The sequence below is a fragment of the Nilaparvata lugens genome, chromosome 5, assembly GCF_014356525.2.
Source record: "Nilaparvata lugens isolate BPH chromosome 5, ASM1435652v1, whole genome shotgun sequence".
Taxonomy (NCBI): domain Eukaryota; kingdom Metazoa; phylum Arthropoda; class Insecta; order Hemiptera; family Delphacidae; genus Nilaparvata; species Nilaparvata lugens.
Window position 1 is genome coordinate 71901005 of NC_052508.1, and position 20098 is coordinate 71921102.

General features: G+C 31.4%; 1 protein-coding gene across 3 annotated transcripts in view; it reads right to left on the reverse strand.

The window, feature by feature from the left end:
• Positions 1-20098, reverse strand: part of LOC111058078 (neuronal acetylcholine receptor subunit alpha-5) — an 82625-nt gene that overhangs the window by 25207 nt on the left and 37320 nt on the right. For 2 of the 3 annotated variants that reach the window (XM_039429234.1, XM_039429235.1), the window contains 2 exons: positions 3744-3889; positions 927-971 (listed from right to left, as the gene is read on the reverse strand). In XM_039429234.1, the coding sequence (XP_039285168.1) occupies positions 927-971; positions 3744-3889 (191 nt within the window). Of the gene's footprint in view, positions 1-926; positions 972-3743; positions 3890-13131; positions 13183-16558; positions 16751-20098 lie in introns of those variants that run through there. The other variant, XM_039429233.1, reaches the window with a different exon arrangement.

Sequence of the window (20098 nt, forward strand, 5' to 3'; positions counted from 1 at the left end):
CTTCCCTTGCCGTTATGAAAATTGATCACCTGACGCTAGTGTTCACGTGCATCTCATGTCTAGTATTCGAAGATCTGAGCCAGCTGGTGACAGGACAATAACGCTGGAGACACACGATGTCTGCTATCCCTTCATAGTGAATGATTTAATGGAATCAACAGTTTGCAATTGAATAATCACATTTTATCGAATTTCGAGATTATTTTCAATGTTAGGTGAAAATGTTACTGAACATTAATTGTAGAGATTTTTATGCTCAATCTTTCCCACTTGAAATTTTTTGTTCAAATTGTATCTGAAGCCTGATAATTGGGAATCTAAAATCAAACTTTGTATAGATGGGGTGGAGCTCCTGGAATTTTTACAGATATGGGCTGCGTTTACACCAACAAAATGTTAATAACTTAATCCTCACAGATTCTATTGGTTGAACATAACTTACCCATACACATTATGAACATAATGTGTCTGTCAAGTTCCGTTCAATCTAATAGAATCTATAAGGATTATAGAATCTATAAGCTAGCCAGTTACTCGATATTATTATTATTAGACTATTATTATTATTATTATTATTATATTATTATTATTATTATTATTATTAATAGATTCTCACTTCATGTATGATAGATATAAGATGATATATGTATAATGATTAATTCAATTTGTAAACTTATCATTCATGTAATGTGAGAGAATTCTGAATAAAAAAAAATATTATTATTATTACTATTATTATTATTATAGGATTAAGTTATTAACATGTTGTTAATAACTTTAGTGTAAACGCAGCTTTAGTACTCGAAGATTGATTACACTATCATAATAAATTATGTCTTTTTGGATTTTTCTTTTGATATTCGTCATTAACTTGTAAAAAATTGTGACTAAATTTGATTGATATTGAAAGTTTAAGCTCAACTTACCATCTTATTCCAAGCATTTACAGTCATCATTGATTTCGCTTCATCCTGAAACATTTTATTCGAATTAATTTCCTGTCATAACACACAAAGTTATTATTGACATAATCACCTCAGTAAAAATATCATTAGCATTTGAATAAATGCAATATCTTAGTAATTTCTCTCTGTAAAAATATCCATTTCGTAGCTGAATTTCAGCAAGGTCACCTGTAGTGTAGAGGCTTCTAAGCACAAATAATTCTTCCTCTTAATATGAGATCATATAGTAATAGAACCCAATTACCAAGTCCAAGATCTATTATGTTTCAAAAATCTTTCTTGTTCTTATAGGACCAAAATTCTCCAATAATTTGCCTGACAATTTAAGATCTTGCCAATCGTACCCCTTGTAATTCTTTAAAAAAATCTTCATCAGGCGGAGTTAGGACTAGGTTGTAAAGTAGATTGATCAGAGAGTGGCTGTTCGGTCTTCTTCCAGAGGCGGTCGAAGCTTTTTTTTTGATTGTTTAGTTCACTTGTTTAGATCACATTTTTCAAATTCTAAAAGTTATTTTACTTTACTACTTTTCCGTTGATAGCTTTCAACTAATTCTTCATTTATTGTATGACTTTTTTGTATCTCAAACCCTTGTAATTCATTTCTTAACTCTAATTACTGGATACATTATTATTATGTTAGGAATTCGATAAACAAATTGATTTTTTAAGAGAGTTTTTAGGGTCTGCAGCAACTCTTCCATGCGTGCAGGATACGCAGAGTACAAGACTACTTGTATTTATATAAACTCAACCACCCTCTTCAATAAATATGTTTGTTTCACAAAATGTTTATACATTTATTGGAAAGGGTACTTTGATTTTCAATTTTTATCTCACGGTTCTTGTAAGATTTTTATAAATATCTACATATCACAAGCTAACGTAAATCTACTAAGACACCTCATTAGAAATATATTTCCCTCTGAATTGTTGCCAGTGATCAAATAATGTATGTACAATGTTAAAATTGAAAGGCACAAATATTGCAAGTTTAACAAAGTGAATATTTTTGCCTTTCAATTAACATTTCATATTGTACCCACAATGATTGATTAGTACTGACAACATTTACCGAATTAAGTTTGTTTTTTGGTAATTCTTCAAAATTATATCTTCAATATCTAAATATTTCCTAGTTTAGTTATAGAATAATGTGAAATAATGATTCTTTGTTTAGTTTTGAAGCATCTAAATTTGAAAATCTACTTTGTGAAAATACTTGGGGACTGAAAATTTTGTGAATTAAAGAACTACAAGACTTAACCATAGAGAAACAATAGCGTAAGTAGATATCCCATGGTATACGGAATTTATGTCGCAACTTTCACTGTTATCTCAAGCCGATTACTGTCGATTATTGTAAATTATTACCGTTTTGTTGGGGTGAGAGTGTATGAACGACACAATTTGAGAGACTAACAGCGTCACACAGCTGCATGGGAAAGAACTAGGTGGACTATCGGCTTGAGATAACAGTAAAAGTTGCGACATAAACGCCCTATACCATGGGATATCTACTTATACTATCGTTTCTCTATGACTTAACCTACTTCGGACTATGTGTTATCTAAATTTGGGAGAGAAATAGCACAAGGTTACCTTATTTTTCCTCTCCCTATAATTTTGATAATGTACTTATTGTATAAATGAATATATTTGTATAAATGAATGTATAACTATTACAGTATGTGTTGAAATATATTTTTCGCCCCACTTGGATGTAATGAGCTGGTTTACGTGCGTCATATGGAGGCCGAAAGTGATTGTTTTCTGACCAGGCCGGTAAAATTTTTACGGCCCTAGGGCTGTAAAATGACCTTGAAATCAGCTGATTCTGATTTGATGTGAACGTGTTTACAAAATAGTTTATGAAATGGAATCAGTTCATGCTTCTAGAATTGAATAAAGTTTTTGCAATAAGATACTATCATTTTATTTGGATGAATGAAATACAAATAATGAGATATTATAAACTATTCAAATTCAATTTTCAGAGTATAATAGAATCTAACCTCAAACCTCCTAGTACAGCGTATATCATGGAACATGGTGGATAAACGGAATCATTTTATGCTTTTAGAATTCAATAAAGTATTCTGTAATAATATACTATCATTTTATTTGGATGAATAAAATACAGATAAGATATATATTATAAACTACGTATTCAAATAATTCTATTTTCAGAGTAGGATAGAACTTCTTACCTAAACTTCCGTTGACATTCAGATTGGCCAAATTTCAAGTGTGCTAAAACAGCTGATCAAAAACTTTTCATTCTTTGTGTTTATCATTCAATAATCAAAACATTTATAATAATATCATCTTATTGTCATTTGGAAGAATAAAAAGTATAAACTCAACCTCTTACATAATTGAACATAATCTTTTAGGTTATTTAGACAAATCAGAATAAAAAATAAAAATACTTGGACAATTTCTTGATATTCAGATTACCTCAGATTTGCTAGAGCTATGACCTTCCACTTTTGCTTTCGGAAGTGCTTATAATAGACAATTATTCTCATATATATATTGTTTATTTTCCTGTGTAGCGAAAAATAACGTTCTCACCATGGGCAAAAATGTTTTTCCGGCTCTCAATCTTTTCTAGTCCTCGGCCTACGGCCTCGGACTTGAAAACCGATTTCGAGCCAGAAAAGTCCCATTTTCGGCCCTAGGTGCGAAACATACCATTGAACCCCTTTCCTTTGTTTCGTCACTGATAATTAGAGAATATCATGAATAATATGAAAAGTAATTGCATATTGTACTTACTATCTCCACGTATTGAATTGTCAAATCCATAGTCACATATGTTGCGTTGAAATGCTGGGTTGGTCTTGCAAATTTGTCGTATTTCATTAGGAGATCGTGCTTCAATATGTCGGTGAATGTAGAGTTCCATAGTCTTTTTTTGGCACCTGGAATTGAAAGGGAATTAAATTTTTCATGTTATCTATAAATTATCGAACACATATCAATGTATTGATGATTATAGGCTATACCAAAAATCTTAATCAGGAATTTATAGAAATATTTTTACTCAATTCATCTTTTTCATGGTTTATTTTTACATTAGCAGTGGAATGGCATTCGATGGGGAGTCCGATCTCATCACTAGGCATCAAACCTGCAAAAGTGTAGAAATCAATCTGAAAAAACAAACCAATTCAATCTGAAAACTTAAGAAGAGAGCATTTTAAAGTATTTCTCGAGTATTTTTCAAGTTTCCCCTGAGCTCAGGTTTTTAACCTTTTCAGGGACTTACCGTATTCAATAATAATACTATTTTACTTTCAACGTATTTTTTTAATTATCAATTGTATTTATGTAAGTATGGACATTCATGTATGCATTGTATGAAGGATAAATAAACTATTGATTTGATTGAAGTATTCTATTGATTTATTTAGGCTTCTTATCATCAGTACGGTACACCACATAGAATTTTCAATTTTTCTCCTAATGACACATTTAGAAACATTAGAAATTTAGTTCTCCATATAAGAATGAAATTTTGAGCATGGATTTGAAAAATGAATTAACTTGGCGGATATTGAAATTTCAATGGAAAATATGAACAAACAATAAGTTAATGAGCCGTCTACGTATTATTCGGATTGTTATCAGTAGCGTTTAGTAATAGCAGATTGCATTTATTTGTGTTTTGCAAGTGAAAAAAATTAGCTGTTGTATTTGCAGAAAATATTAATTTTGTATTATTAATTTTTGGATAAGAGAGAGCAAGTGTTATCCAAAATTGGAAGAGGTGTTTTTTTTAGAATTATTCAATTGTGGGCTACTGATAAATACTCAGAATTCGTATTGAGGTAACAGATTAAAGATTCGGTTCAATTGATTCGACAGAGCCTTTATTGAACTAACGATATCAAAAGTCATGTTTCACTGTAATCTATTCTACAATAGCTCCCTCCATAGTCGTTGGGATTATAGAAATATACAGGCTACAATTTTTCCAAGTATAAGTTGGGATAGTTGACTACATTTTTGTGGTCACATTTAAATATCCTACAAGGGTGTGCTATCGAATTATGCGAAAATACCTTATTGCAATTACTATTACCAGTATACAATTTCAAGATTAGATTTGCTTTAAGAATTGATATGGAATTAAAATCCTCAAGTACCCTTTTTTAATCGGTTATTAATAGTTCACATAATAAAACATGAAAAGAATACTTGAGAGTTTTCATTTCATTCCAATAATTGCAGTATCCCTAAGGGAGAGTGAATATTTGCTATAAGTTATGCAGTGCGGAATTCATGATGTGTGGAAAAAGATAAAATTGATACCATCCTAGTTTTAGACAGGAAGTTGTAGGAAGTGCATTACAGATAAAACAGACAGTACATCTATTAATAGAAACACATTCCTGAATTAATATTCCATACTCTATTATTGTTGGCAGTATAAATATTATATATATTTCATATTTCAGAAATTTCAGCTTCTACGTAATAAATCTGCTGCTGCACAATAATGATGTTGAAGTAATATTGAAATTTATCAAATATATTATTTTATTTATTTATTTTATTCACAATCACAAATCATAATTAAAATATGATTGGGAGAAGACAACAGGCATAGCCCAAAACTGTCTTCTCCCAAATTTTTACGAATAAAAGTCTCAAAAAAGGAGGTTAGATTTCACTTTTCACTTCAAAAAGTCCAATTTACAATTCAAAACTAATAACTTAACTGAAAATTTTAAATTTAGATATTTTAAAACTAATTAACAACAAAAATATTTCACTCAAATCTCTACAAATTGGAAATTTTTGAGTAATTTTACCAAATTTTGAGAAGTTGATTACACATGGCATTCAGTATTTATAAGTATTTCAGTCATTATTAGTAGTTAGTTATTTTCTTACACTTGCACAAGTTGTTTGTTTATTTTGTTATTTTCTTGTGGAAATGAATATAGTATTATTATTATTTAGTACTAAGTATCTGAATTTATATAAATTCAAATTGAGTGAATAATAAAATGTCCAAAAGGGCTCTAACAAGGGGTCTAAGTACACAGTAATTCAGTACCCAATAAGTACCTAATATATGCTGTCATACCGATACTCGAAAGAGCTTGCATAATATGAGTAATGTTATTCTTTGTGATATTGTAATATAGTTATTTGTGCAACTAGTGTGCAAAGTGACAGTTTGCTGCACCGAAAGAACGTTCACCGAAAGAAAGGAATTGATTGTTGAGTGCAGCAGAGGAACTTTGCGCACGTATTTCACATTAAGTTTTTCCTACAGTTACCATTGAATATGAAAAGTGGGTAATTATGGGTAAAATTGCCTGAAATGCATCAAATGTATATCTGTGTAATTTTATTATTAATAAATAAAATAGAATGTAGTATGTGTGTTTGAATGGCTGTGTGCTGTCAACTGCTGTCATCCACTGTTGTCCACCCCTTCAAGATTCTTATAACGTGCACCACCACACTACCACAGTTACCAACTTCATTTTGATTTTGCTGCACTGGTGCTCCATATAACCTACTAACTATTTTGCGTTGCCATGTTGCAAATCTGGAGTGCAGGAAAAATTTTTCCCGCACTAGAGCGGAAAAGTGATTCTTTGCGTTCTGTAATCAGTGCAGCAATGGCCACTTTTCAACGTAACTGTAGGAAAAATAAATAGTAAGATTAACTATATCATATTTAATTGAAGAGGAGAGGTGTCAACATGTTATTAGTCGTTGTCACAGTTTTCTCTGGAAATAAAATTCTCACCCAAAAGTGTGTAAAAACACAGGGGTCTAACATAATCCTATCAAGAATACAGAATTTAAATACATAGATACGTCGGCTAATAATAAGGCCAGTGCAAATTGAGGAAGGGTATCAGTATATGGATCTTGATAGAGTTCATAACAAATACGAAAAATAGAAGAGAAATTTATAAACTTTTCACTGTTAACACTATCCTATTTCTTAATATTAAATAGAGGATCACTTGTTAATTTTCTATGAACATACAATAAAGAGGAGAAATATACATTAACATCTCATAAAATCACTTCACTTTTATGGGCTACTTTATTGAAATTGATAAAAACATGTAGTAGGCCTACATGTTTCAAAGTTTTAAAATGTTTTTTTTAATGTTTTAAATAAAAAGGGTAGGTACTGCATGTTTTATTAATCAACCTCTCTCTATCCTATACTATTAAACGAGCAATTTCTGTTTATATTTTTAGATGTTTATATGTTTGTATTTCACCGGATCTCGAAAACGGCTCTAACGATTCTAACGAAATTCAGAACATAGTAGGTTTATAATATAAAGATTCGATTACACTAGGTCTCATCCCTGGGAAAATTCGCTGAAGGACATTAAAAGGATAATTATTATTCATCCTTGGAAAAAAACAGCTGATAATAATTATTTCGTTGTCTGTTGATGATGGAAGTGAGTGAGCGAGTTCATGTATGTGGGACTGTGTCAAAATTATGACTCAGCTGTTGAACTTTTGTAATCATTCAATCAGGTACTTAGTGCCGGTTGCAAAAAAGCCGGGCTATTTTCAATCCTGATTAATTCCAATAGATTCATCTTTAAGAAATGGTCTTCTCTGATTTGGTTCACGTGAAATTAATCAGGATTAAAATTTAAACGGCTTTTCTGCAGCCGAGCATTTGTGAAGGAAATTTTTGCATTCCTCTGGGAATTAAACTCAATTTACTGTGATAAGATAGAACATTTCTGTATGAACTATGTTTGTTATTATAATTTCTTTTTTCGTAATAAATTTTTTATGCTTTTGTACTCCAGAGCGAAGCTCGGTCCCCGATATTTAACTCTATAGCCAACCTTATACTTCACTTCTCAATCTTGATAGACATATCATTACTCTTTGAATAGCGGTAAGTTACTTCTTGGATAAGTAGGCATTCTACTCCGAATATGAAATGTAGGGAATAAAAGAATGAATATTCAATGTAATATCAAAGTAGAGAGCTTTATTAAAGCTCTCATACTAAATGAGACTTACTTATGAGACATGATACATACTTGAGACATACTTAAATAGTATGAGGCTTTATTAAAGCCTCATACTAACGAATGAGGTTGATTCTTCTTATCTCCTGGGAAAAATTGGATTCGCCGTGCCCACTCTCAGGCGAAGATGGCATTCCCTATTCGCGGTACTGGGTGTAGGACAGTTAATGAATATTTTTCCCCCCTCAACCACATGCCAAGATTGTTGAATGGACTTGGCTGTGGGGTGGACGTGTTTTCTGATGGCCCATTAAGTTTCAAGCGCACAATAACGATGCTTCTGAGAGAGAATCAGAATAACTGAATTTTTAATCAGCAGCCATAATTTTCTCTAATATTTCTATCATTGTTAAATATATCACTCTTTAAATATCAATTTTCTTTATTTGCACATTCAAACTCATTTTATTCTTACTTTCCCCTTATTTTCAAAGTTTTTTGCTGGCAGTTATCATTATCACCTTCATCCTATCATTCATATGAGACTGCATGCTCTCTCATCATCTTTATTGATAGCACCTCTCCTTCATCACTTCATATATTCATTTTCACCATCAACTCTATTAAGGAATGTTTAAGAAGTAGTTTTCTAAGTATTATTTTCTTTCTTTTCAAACGTTAGTTTTAGTATCTTTTTTTTGTTTTGATTGAATTGTATACTGTACTTATTGTTGTGTTAAGGAAACATATTTGGGTCGTTGCCTGTTGTTTCCGATGTGATATTGTGAATAAATAAATAAATAAATATTTCAGTCTTCAATATGAGATGAAGTTCTCAATAGCAATAATCTTTGATTTTATTCTGTGTACATAGTATAATGTTTGTCATAAAATTTAATCAATCAATATTAAATCTATTTAATTCTGTACAACATCATATTATTATCAATACTGGGAAACCTATGTACCGTATTTGATCAGATTTTGTATAGTGTAAGTGGAAATAGATCTAGCCTAATTAATATCAGAATAAATGCTGAGCAATGTTGTGTTTAGGATCTATATCAGAGGCCAAGGCTACTGTGGCCTCAGTAAAATGGCCCTCCTCGGTTATAATTGAACAGTTTCTGTGAGGAAGACTCTAAACAGCGGATATTAAGTAATTTAGTATCAGATTGGAGCTGGCTCCGGAACGGCCGTAGTAAATCTAATATGAGCATTCATATTTTCATCCTCTGAAGTGGCTTTGTAAAGCTGTCATTGAAAAAAATAATCAAATTATTCTTTCCACTTTCAACACAAGTGAAATGCGGCATTATTGAATCAATAATAATATACAGAATTAAAAAAAAAATGATTGTTTATGAAGAGGTATTGTGGTATTTCTCCATAATGAAAAATGAGACATCTATGTCTAATTTTTTCAATAATACAGAATTATTGGCGCAGGACCAACAGGCACAGCCCAAAACTTTACCTCACCCGAGTTTTGATTCATATACTAGCCCAGAAAGAACGTTATTAAATTTGTATCCAATCTAGTTGATTTAGATAAGAATGTTATATGCTCCCTAGGAAAGTGGAGGTATATCTACAATGTTATGGTTTCTAACGTCAAGTACAAAACTGGAAAGTTTAATAATATAAACTCCACATCGCTATAATGTAGCTATAATAGAATTATTTTATCAACTAACTTAAAATATGTAGCCTACGTTGCATATGAAAGGTTTTAAACCATATAGGGAAAAGATAGCATTGGAAAGTTATCATATGATATCATATATGCTATATGGTTCTTATACTTTCATGGTATGCTTATTTTCTCTATGGTTAAGTATAGTTGAGCGAGAGAAATATTATACAGTATAAGTTACCGTACTTCAAGCAATCAATCTTCATCTAAATTAGCAATATTCATGTACGGTACATACTTTGTTATAGACTGATGTACCGGTATAGATAGGTAATAATTGTATATGTTTTTGATTTTACTTAGACTTTCTTCATTTTTTCCCCGCGTAAATCGGTTTTATTGAATTAATATTATTTTTCCTTCAGTATTTCCTTGTAGTATTTTAAACAATTTTGTACTAAATTTAACTTTTGCCTTTATTTGTTACTTTACTGATGCTCAATTTGACTGTTTTTAGGCTCAATTGTTATAAATTTAACTGGTGACAGAGGTTTATTTATTTATTCATTGTTTTTATTTATTCTTTTTATGTTTTATATTATTGTATAGATGTTTAGGTACCGTACTTCAGGAAATTATATTTTATTTGTTTTTTCAGGTTTTATTATTATTTCTTTTTTGTTTTTTACTATTGCTCTATTTCTGTTTGTGTGAAATTGACAGACCTATTCTTTTTTTAGTTATCAAAATCAAGTGACTGTCTCATATTCATATTATTATGTATAATAACAATAGTGTAGAGCTTCAACCACAGCTGTTAAGCTACTGAAGCTCTTTTCTTTTTTTCTATCATGATACTGTTTCTTTATAATAATTGCATTGTAAAAATATTTGTAAAACATGTCAGTGTTGTGAATAAATTTTTATTTCAATTTCAATTATAACTATTTATTTGGTAATAATTATTTTGAAAGGTTTTTGAGATATTATGCAGAGGTTGAGATTTTTTCTCCCACAGTCCAAATTTATTACAGTTAATTAATCACTCACTTCTCATAATAATTATTATTGAATTAATATTTTATCATACTTGATACTTCTTTACTAACACACTTCATACTCACAACATTAATGAGCATTAATGATCGATGATAATAAGTTGTCATAGTACTATTATTACTATAATAATCAAACAAATATTTAGAGAATGATTAACGTGGATCTGAAACTGTTATGATAACAACAAAAGTCCAGAAAAATCACGCTGGTGATTGTAGTGGACGAATTGGATTATTGAATAAACGATTGTTTGATATGCAGTTCCATTGTTGTGTGTACTTATTATCTATGTCTATAATATTTTATTTTTATTGAAGATAATAATATTTTAAATCGTATTGAGTTGAACAGACAGTTTTACACATCAAGTGCATTGATAAGAAATTTATTTATTTATTTGTTTGATATGCAGTTCCATTAATGTGTGGATTATTGTCTAAGTTATGTCTATAATAATTTTATTTTTATTGAAGATTAATATACTTTGAAACGTATTGAGTTGAACAGACAGTTTTAAACATCAAGTGCATTGATAAGAAATTTATTTATTTATTCAATCATTCAGAATTACACAACTTACAGAAAAGTACCACAGGCTTATAAGCCCAAAACGGTTCCAATTCTAGTTTATACAATAGTCCAAAATATAGCTAGGTTATGTGTCACTTAACATTCATTAATTACACACTCAATTTACAATTCAAAACACACAAAAATCATGTTTCTATTTAAAAAATATACTTCTAAACTAAATAAAAACAATATAAAATGTATTGTATATTGTTACTAGCTCAATACAGTCTCAATTCCCTTTGTCAAACATTGATAAGAGTAAAGCGAGAATAAGCATATTATGAGCAAAACATTATTTAGTGGTGCACGGTACATTGCTTAAGACAACAAATAATATAAAAGCTATCATACTTTTTCAAAGACTCAAAGCTTCTTTCGTTTTAAGGCCGTGCAAAGGCTAAAAATAAACTTTCTACTGGTGATATTTTTCAAAGTTTTTTGATTTGTATATCATCAAGCTATCAAAATGAAAAAGTTTTCTCAGGAAAACATATTTTTTCGATCATCACCGTACTTTTTGAGATATGAGCGCCTAAAGTTTAAAGTTTTGGGACAGAACATTTCAAATTCGGTAAGAGATAAATCCAAGAGATTTAGAAGATGATATCATCAAGCTATCAAAATGAAAAAGTTTTCTCAGGAAAACATATTTTTTCGATCATCACCGTACTTTTTGAGATATGAGCGCCTAAAGTTTAAAGTTTTGGGACAGAACATTTCAAATTCGGTAGGAGATAAATCCAAGAGATTTAGAGGATGAATTCTTCATGGTAATTTTGATTAAATAAAACAAAGATTTTCTGAAGATATCAATTTTTGAGAAAGTTATTCAATTTAATAAAAATGACCAAAAATAATTTTTGGTCATTTTTGGGTAGTTGAATAACTTTCTTAAAAATTGATATTTTCAAAAGATTGTTCTTCTATTCAATCAACAATACCGTGAAGAATTTATCCTCTGAATCTTATGGATTGAACTCTTACTGAATTTGAAATTTTCTGTCCCAAAGTAACGGTATCTCAGGAGAAAATTTCTTCCCGATCATTACTTTTGAGATATGATGGCCTAAAGTTGAAATTTTCTGTCCCAAAAATTTTAACTTTAGGCCCTCATATCTCAAAAAGTACCTGATGATCGGGAAAGAAATTTTCTCCTGAGATACCGAAACTTTTCCATTTGGTGATATACAAATCGAAAAACTTTGAAAAATATCACCAGTAGAAAGTTTATTTTTAGCCTTTGCACAGCCTTATAACCAATGTTTCACCCCCAGATTGGTTTGATCTTATTTAATTCTTCAATATAGAATCAAGAAAACCATGATATCTTTCTAATTCAATTTGTCGTACTGAATATAACAAATATTTTGTGTGCATGTAACTTATTTATTTATACAGTTATGAATAATTATTACATTTATTTGTGAAAAGGCACCTTAAGACAACAAATAATATAGTGACTCAAAGCTTCTTTCTTTTTAACCAGTTTTAGCCGTAGATTGGTTTGATCTTATTTAATTCTTGAATAGAATCAAGAAAACTATATCTTTCTAATTCGATTTGTCGTACTGAATATAACAAATATTTTGTGTGCATGTAACTTATTTGTTTATTCAGTTATGAATAATAATAATAATTATACTTATATGTGAAAAGGCAATTTAAGACAACAAATAATATAGTGACTCGAAGCTTCTTTCTTTTTAACCAGATTCACCCGTAGATTGGTTTGATCTTATTTCATTCTTAATTAATAGAATCAAGAAAACCATGATATATTTCTAATTCAATTTGTCGTACTGAATATAACAAATTTTTTGTGCATTTAACTTATTTATTTATTCATATGAATGATAATTATGCTTATATGTGAGAAGGCACGCAGGGCTTATGCCCAAAACTGCGAATAACTTACTTGACAAAGGCCCTTGGCGATGAACCAGCCAGTGTGGGTCATCGTCAAATCCTGGAACATCACCAATTAATCAATTCTAGAGATTTTATTCAAGGAGGTCCATTTTAAATTAGTTTATCTCAATATTATTACTACACCTTTTCCAATTTTATTTGAGAAAGTATCAATTGTATTTGAGAAGTCATCACATGTAATTGAGATAATGTCAGATGAGAGGTACCTAGATGAGATGGGAGGTAGATGTGCAGATGTGTATACAGGTAGATGTGTTAGATGAGAGGTAGTCAATTATATTTGGGAAGTCATCACATGTAATTGAGAATAGTGAATTGTATTTAAGAAATCGTCAAATGTAAATGAGAAGATATCGATTGAAAATGAGACGAATATTTTCCAATTGACATATCGTGACTCTTCTGTAGCCTACAGTGCAGGTTTGATTTGAGCAGGAAAGGATACTGTACTACGTACACAGTATTCCAATTACTATCATAGGCTTTGCATGGGGGAAAATTAATATTTTCAATGGTGAAAGTATTTCCCCTGTACTGTTTACGAATGATTAATGAGAATCATTTCTATGTATGTATTGGCAACGCGACTTTTGTCTCTAAACATTTTGTGAAACATTGCATTACTTTTCATGGAGATCAAATTCTCTATGTTTACGGCGCAATTGAACTTTATCATCAATCAATTGAATCTCTTGATCAAACAATTCGGCAATTTCTTCAATGGATTTTAGGGCTTAAAAATAGCCTAATGTTTTATTCGAAAAATAAAAGTTTTATTGGAATATTAAATATATTTTCATATTATTTATATGAGTACAGTTATGAAAAATATAAGTACTGGAAGTAGTACTGGTTTTTTAAAATCATTTACCAATTACAACTGACAACTTCTCGATTTCAAATCGATGTTCTCAAGTTGAAATGATACTTTCTCAAATAAAATTCACTATTCCTAATTACAAGTGATGACTTCTCAAATACAATTGACTATTTTCATTTACATCTGACGTTTTCTCAAATACAAATGACTATTCTCAATTACAATTGATACGGTAGGTACTTTCTCAAATACAGTTGGAAAAGGTGTAGTCTACATAAGCATGCTACTGAGACTGCGCAACAGGTTTTTAAAACCTGTACAAGATTCTCTATACGGTATGAGCGCATAAGGTTGAAATGTTTGGGGCAAATCATTTCAGAATTATAGTCTGTATAGAAATTTACTTCAGACTTGGAGGAATTTTCAGTGCAGAGAAATGTAGGGAGATCAGCCAATTACAGTGATCAATAGAGTCTAATAGAAAGTAGAAGCGCGGCGCCAATTTGTCAGTCGTCTGACTGCTTTCAGACAGGAAACTTCGCATGTGTAGCATGAGCACATGAACAGTCACTAGAAGTTGGTGATCGCTGGCCGCTTCAAAACGGCAACATCGCGCCTCTGTATCCCTCCCGCTGTATGCTTTCTCTGCTGCGCATGTCCATCCCAAGTCAGAAGTAATTTTGTACAGAGTATAATTGCAGATGAATTCATGACAGTTTGAGGATATTGTTTATCAATCTTCAAGGTATTGTTTATCAAATGAAAAAAAATCCTCAAAATGTATAGCAATATGAATTCAACTTCTATCATTTTAACAAGTACCACTTATATATTAATTTGAGAATTGTCATCTGTATTCATGCATAACAGAATTCGTGAATTCTAGCAGTGCAGTTTTTGTAACAAAATGTAGGCTCCGGTAGGCAATGTTCCGGGGTAAAGGGTGGGAGGCTGACTTGAAGGAAATTTAAAAAGAGTCCGCCTCCGGAGAAACGTTTTAGATTCAGTCTCGAAAAAATTGTGTTTTCGGAGTAAGGAAAAATTTAAAGGGTTGAAAATTCGAAAGAAAAGTATCAACGTTTTTTTATTTTTTGTCCCGAGAGGTGGGCTACCGGTGCAGTGTCACAAAAACAGCACTAAATAGTTAATTTCAATGATTAAGATAGATAAATTTATTAGTTATCAAGTTGTAGTTAATGCGATTGTCCAAGTTGATGAACTAGTTGAAATAAAATTTAGTTCATGGTAGTTTTGGGGTTAAGTAATTGAGTGAGTGATCATTGAAATTCATGAACAGGTTGATCTGTTAACGGTCAGTTGATAAACAAGTTGATCAGTTTATGGTTAAGGTTGATGAAAACGTTAATAAATATTTTTACTGAAATGTAGTGCAATAGTGAGGTCCACGTTACAATGGCAGGGTTTGATTGGCAATGGTATTGATATCCTTGTCTATCATTCAACAAAGCTGATAGCGCTATCTCTCTCTCGCTTTGCTCTGTTGCCAGATCGCCTTTCAACAAAATGTAGAATTAGTAATTAATAAACAAAATATTTCATCTTAATAATTATGAAGATTCATAATGAAATTGTTGAAAATATAATTGACTATTTTAAACGAGAATGAACAGTTAATATTACTACATCAATAAACCTTTATTGATCCGTCTATAGAAGGCATTGACAAGACAGAGGTTTGGCAACGTTGTTCTCCTGTCTTTCTCCACTGTCATTATAACGTGGACCTCACTCTATTAGATGCAAGTAATTTAATGACTGATGATCCAATAAGTTTATGAATTATTAAGGCTGTGCAACAGGCTGAAAAAAACTTCCTACTGTTACGGTTATATTTTTCAAAGTTTTCCGATTTATATAGACTATCAAAATAGTGTTCTCAGGAAATTAATCTCTTACCGAATTTGAAATGATCTGTTTCAAAAATTTAAACTTTAGACGTTCATGCCTCAAAAAGTACCCGTAATGATCGGAAAAAACATTTCCTGAGAAACTTGATGATATACAAATCGAAATACTTTGAAAATTATCTTCAGTGAAACGTATTTTTACTTTTTGTGTAGTCGAGAAGTTGATATTGTGGTAATAATTCATATCGAATGAAAAAGACTAAGAAATTGTCAAAAACCACAGATTTGATTCAAACTCAGTTTATCAGAGATTGACAATGGTGTAATAACCGAAACCGGGCTTTCTAAGTATCAATAAATCTGTGGTTTTTGACAATTTCTTATTCTTTTTCATTCAAACGTATTTTCAGCAAGGTGCTTTTCCATCACGAACTGCTTCTTATTAAATCACTTTCTGCTATTAAAAAGAACGACTAGAAGCCAGATATTTTACAATGAATGAATTAATCACTCACTGTGACAACGAGATCTTTCGGCAGGTCCACAGTGATAAGTTCATTTATTGTAAAAAGTCCTACTGCTAGTCGTTTTTTTTAATAGCAAGTGTTTTTTTAGCCTTTTGCACAGCCTTAATCAGACAATGAACAGGTTAATGAGTTGATAGTTGAAGTTGATGAATAGGTTAATAAGTTGATGAATATTGTCAACTAGAATGATGTTCTTACCGTGAACGGGAGTTGAGAAGACAGCAAGTGCTGCTAATACAAATAATAGCATCAGAGAGCGCATCACAGTTTGGAATGGACCAAAAACAGAGCAGTCGAGAGATCAGTCAAGGGCCTTCAATCTTATCACCGACTACGCCGAGTTGAAAAGCGTGATTGACATGAAGAGGATGAGTAGAAGGAGGGAGAAGATGTGGAGGAGGATGAGAAGGAGGTGGGGTAGGAGGAGGAGGAGGTAGGGAAGGATGAGGAGGTGGAAGAGGGGAGAGGCTAATCTGGAGAGCGTGGCTAGACTTCCATCAAATATTATACAAACATCCGATTGCTGCAGGAGCTGTCATTCAAAACAATTTGTTCGGCAGCGAAGATGTTTCAGAGCGCACATTTTGCGGACAACTCAGTTTTCAAGTTGTTAAGGCTGTGCAAAGACTAAAATAGTTATTTGTGCAACTAGTGCGCAAAGTGACAGTTTGCTGCACCGAAAGAAACGTTTACTTGAGTGCAGCAGAGGAACTTTGCGCATGTATTTCACATTAAGTTTTTCCTACAGTTACCATTGAATATGAAAAGTGGGTAATTATGGGTAAAATTGCCTGAAATGCATCAAATGTTTTTCTGTGTAATTTTATTATTGATAAAAACCTTAATCCTAAAATCCTAAAGTCCTCGTTGTCCTTGGTTATAATATATAATTAATAATTAGCGCGTTGTGCTTCGTTGCACGTCTGCTCACTATAGCAGCCCAGTTACTGTTACCAACTTCATTTTGATTTTGCTGCACTGTTGCTCCATATAACCTACTAAGTATTTTGCGTTGCCATGTTGCAAATCTGGAGTGCAGAAAAATTTTTCCCGCACTAGAGCGGAAAAGTGATTCTTTGCGTTCTGTAATCAGTGCAGCAATGGCCACTTTTCAACGTAACTGTAGGAAAAGAAACTTTCTACTCGTGATATTTTCCAAGTTTTTCGGTTTGTATATCATTAAGCTATTAAAATGAAAAAGTTTTCTCAGGAAAACATTTTTTTCTGATAATTACTTTTTGAGATATGAGCGCCTAAAGTTTAAATTTTTGGGACAGAACATTTCAAATTCGGTAAGAGATAAAGCCTTGAGATTTAGAGGATAGATTCTTCATTGTATTGTTGATCTAGTAAAACAAGAATTTTCTGAAAATATCAATTTTTGAGAAAGTTATTCAATTTACCAAAAATAACTCAACTAAAAGCTATTTTTAGTAACTTGAATAACTATCTTGAAAATTGATATTTGAAAAAAAAATTTTACCAGATCAACAATACAATGAAGAATCTATCCTCTAAATCTCATGGATTTATCTCTTGCCGAATTTGAAATTTTCTGTCCCAAAAATTCAAACTTCAGGCGCTCATCATATCTCAAAAAGTAATGATTAGAAAAAAAAATGTTCTCCTGAGAAAACTTTTTCATTTTGATAGATTGATGATATACAAATCGAAAAACTTTGAAAAATATCACAGAGTGGAAAGTTTCTTTTTAGCCTTTGCACAGCCTCAATTCGAAACTGCTAGGTATCGCAAAATAGATAAGTAACTTTCTCTGCTTCTATGTCTTACTTATTTGTGTAGAGTACGAACGTAATTCTCTGCTTTGTTCTACTGTATACTAATGAAATGAGTATACTGTTTTCTAATGAAAAGGTGGGAAGGTGCTGTACTGGAATGTACCTGAGGGTAGCAATGTATAATGAGTCACGAGATACGAGTCTGATTAATATTTATTTCTGGATTTAAAATATCGTTTACATGGGGCGTAATAATAAAATCAATCATTGAAAGGAAAGAAGCTTCAACAGACTTTCGCCTTTATTTATAAAAATGAAATCATGAATACTAATGAATAAAATATTATCAGTAAACATATCTGGCGAACACAACAGGCAAACTCCTCTCCAGATTACTTATGGAATTTGGAATTATTTGATGCAAATTGTGATTGACAGTTGCAGAAGTTTCTAAAATTATTATTATTATTTGAAATGGGAAAATAAGCACTGGCTGTCAATCAAGATGGATATTTACATGGAAAGTGAAGTCAATATTAGTTCTAGATTCTCATAAAAAATTGACAGTGAGAGAATTGCGTTCCATAAATTGTGACCATCTTTGACCTTTTTAAAAGAAGGTTGTTGTTCAATCATTATTGATTAAACAGGTGTGCTTTTTGCTTTTGAAGAAATTCCAAGGGGAATATTTTCCGTTGGCTAACAGTTGTTTTGTTTGAATCATTGACTAGATTAAAGTAGGCTAGATGTCTAGAATCAGATCTCATTGTGCTGCAATATCGATTAGTGTTGACGGCGCGGCTGAACTCACAAATAACTTTTGATTCGCCCAGAAGTATCATTTGTTTCAACCAACATGGTCACTGGGTTACTAGTGAGAGATTAGGAACTCCTTACCTGAGGGGATCTACTTTCTTCCTGAGGTATATAATAAAATAGAGTAAAGTAGGCCTAACCTTGAGCAGAATTTATTTATTTATTTATTCACAATCACAAATCATAATTAAAATATGATTGGAAGAAGACAATAGGCATAGCCCAAAACTGTCTTCTCCCAGATTATAATAGACACTATACTTTGATTTATGAAAGAAGGTTATTTTTTTCTGATTTTTGTCTTGTAGTAACTTATTAAGATACTGGAATAATTATGTTATAATAATTCAGTAGCCTAAAGCTTCGTTATTTACACCAAAGTTATTAACAAAATGTTAATAACTTATTCCTTAATGACTTAATGCTTTTTGAATCAGCTGTAGCTGAAAAAATAATAACATTAGAAGTTAGTGCTATCTTCCAGTCGAAAGAGCATCAAAAACTATGTATATTAGTGCAATAACCCACTACCTCCGTAAACAAAGCCGTAAGGCATTCGTGTGACGTCAGCACAGGTAGGGCTCCTACACCAATAAAAATTCGTTGATTTCAGCTGATCTATATCAGCTAGAGTTTCTATTGGTCTAGGAGCCTACCTGTGCTGACGTCACACGAACGCACTACGGCTTTGTTCACGGAGGTAGTGAATAACCTCGTTTTGCCTATTTACTTAGTGACTTCTGCTTGTAAGCTGACGTTATATAGGTTCTATTAGATTGAACATAACTTATCATACACATGATGAACATATGTGTTAGTGAAGTTTCGTTCAATCTAATAGAATCTTTAACTGGGTTTACACCAAAGTTATTAACACAATGTTAATACTTAATCCTTATAGATTATATTAGATTGAACATAACTTATCATACACATGATGATCATATGTGTTTGACAAGTTGCGTTCAATCTAATAGAATCTATAAGTATTAAGCTATTAACATTATTTTTGTTGATAACTTTGGTGTAAACGCGGCTTTAAGGATTAAGTTATTGACATTAAAGGGGATCTACTTTCTTCCTGAGGTACCTATATAATAAAATAGAGTAAAGTAGGCCTAACTTGAGCAAAATTTATAATAGACAATATACTTTGATTTATGAAAGAAGGTTATTTATTTTT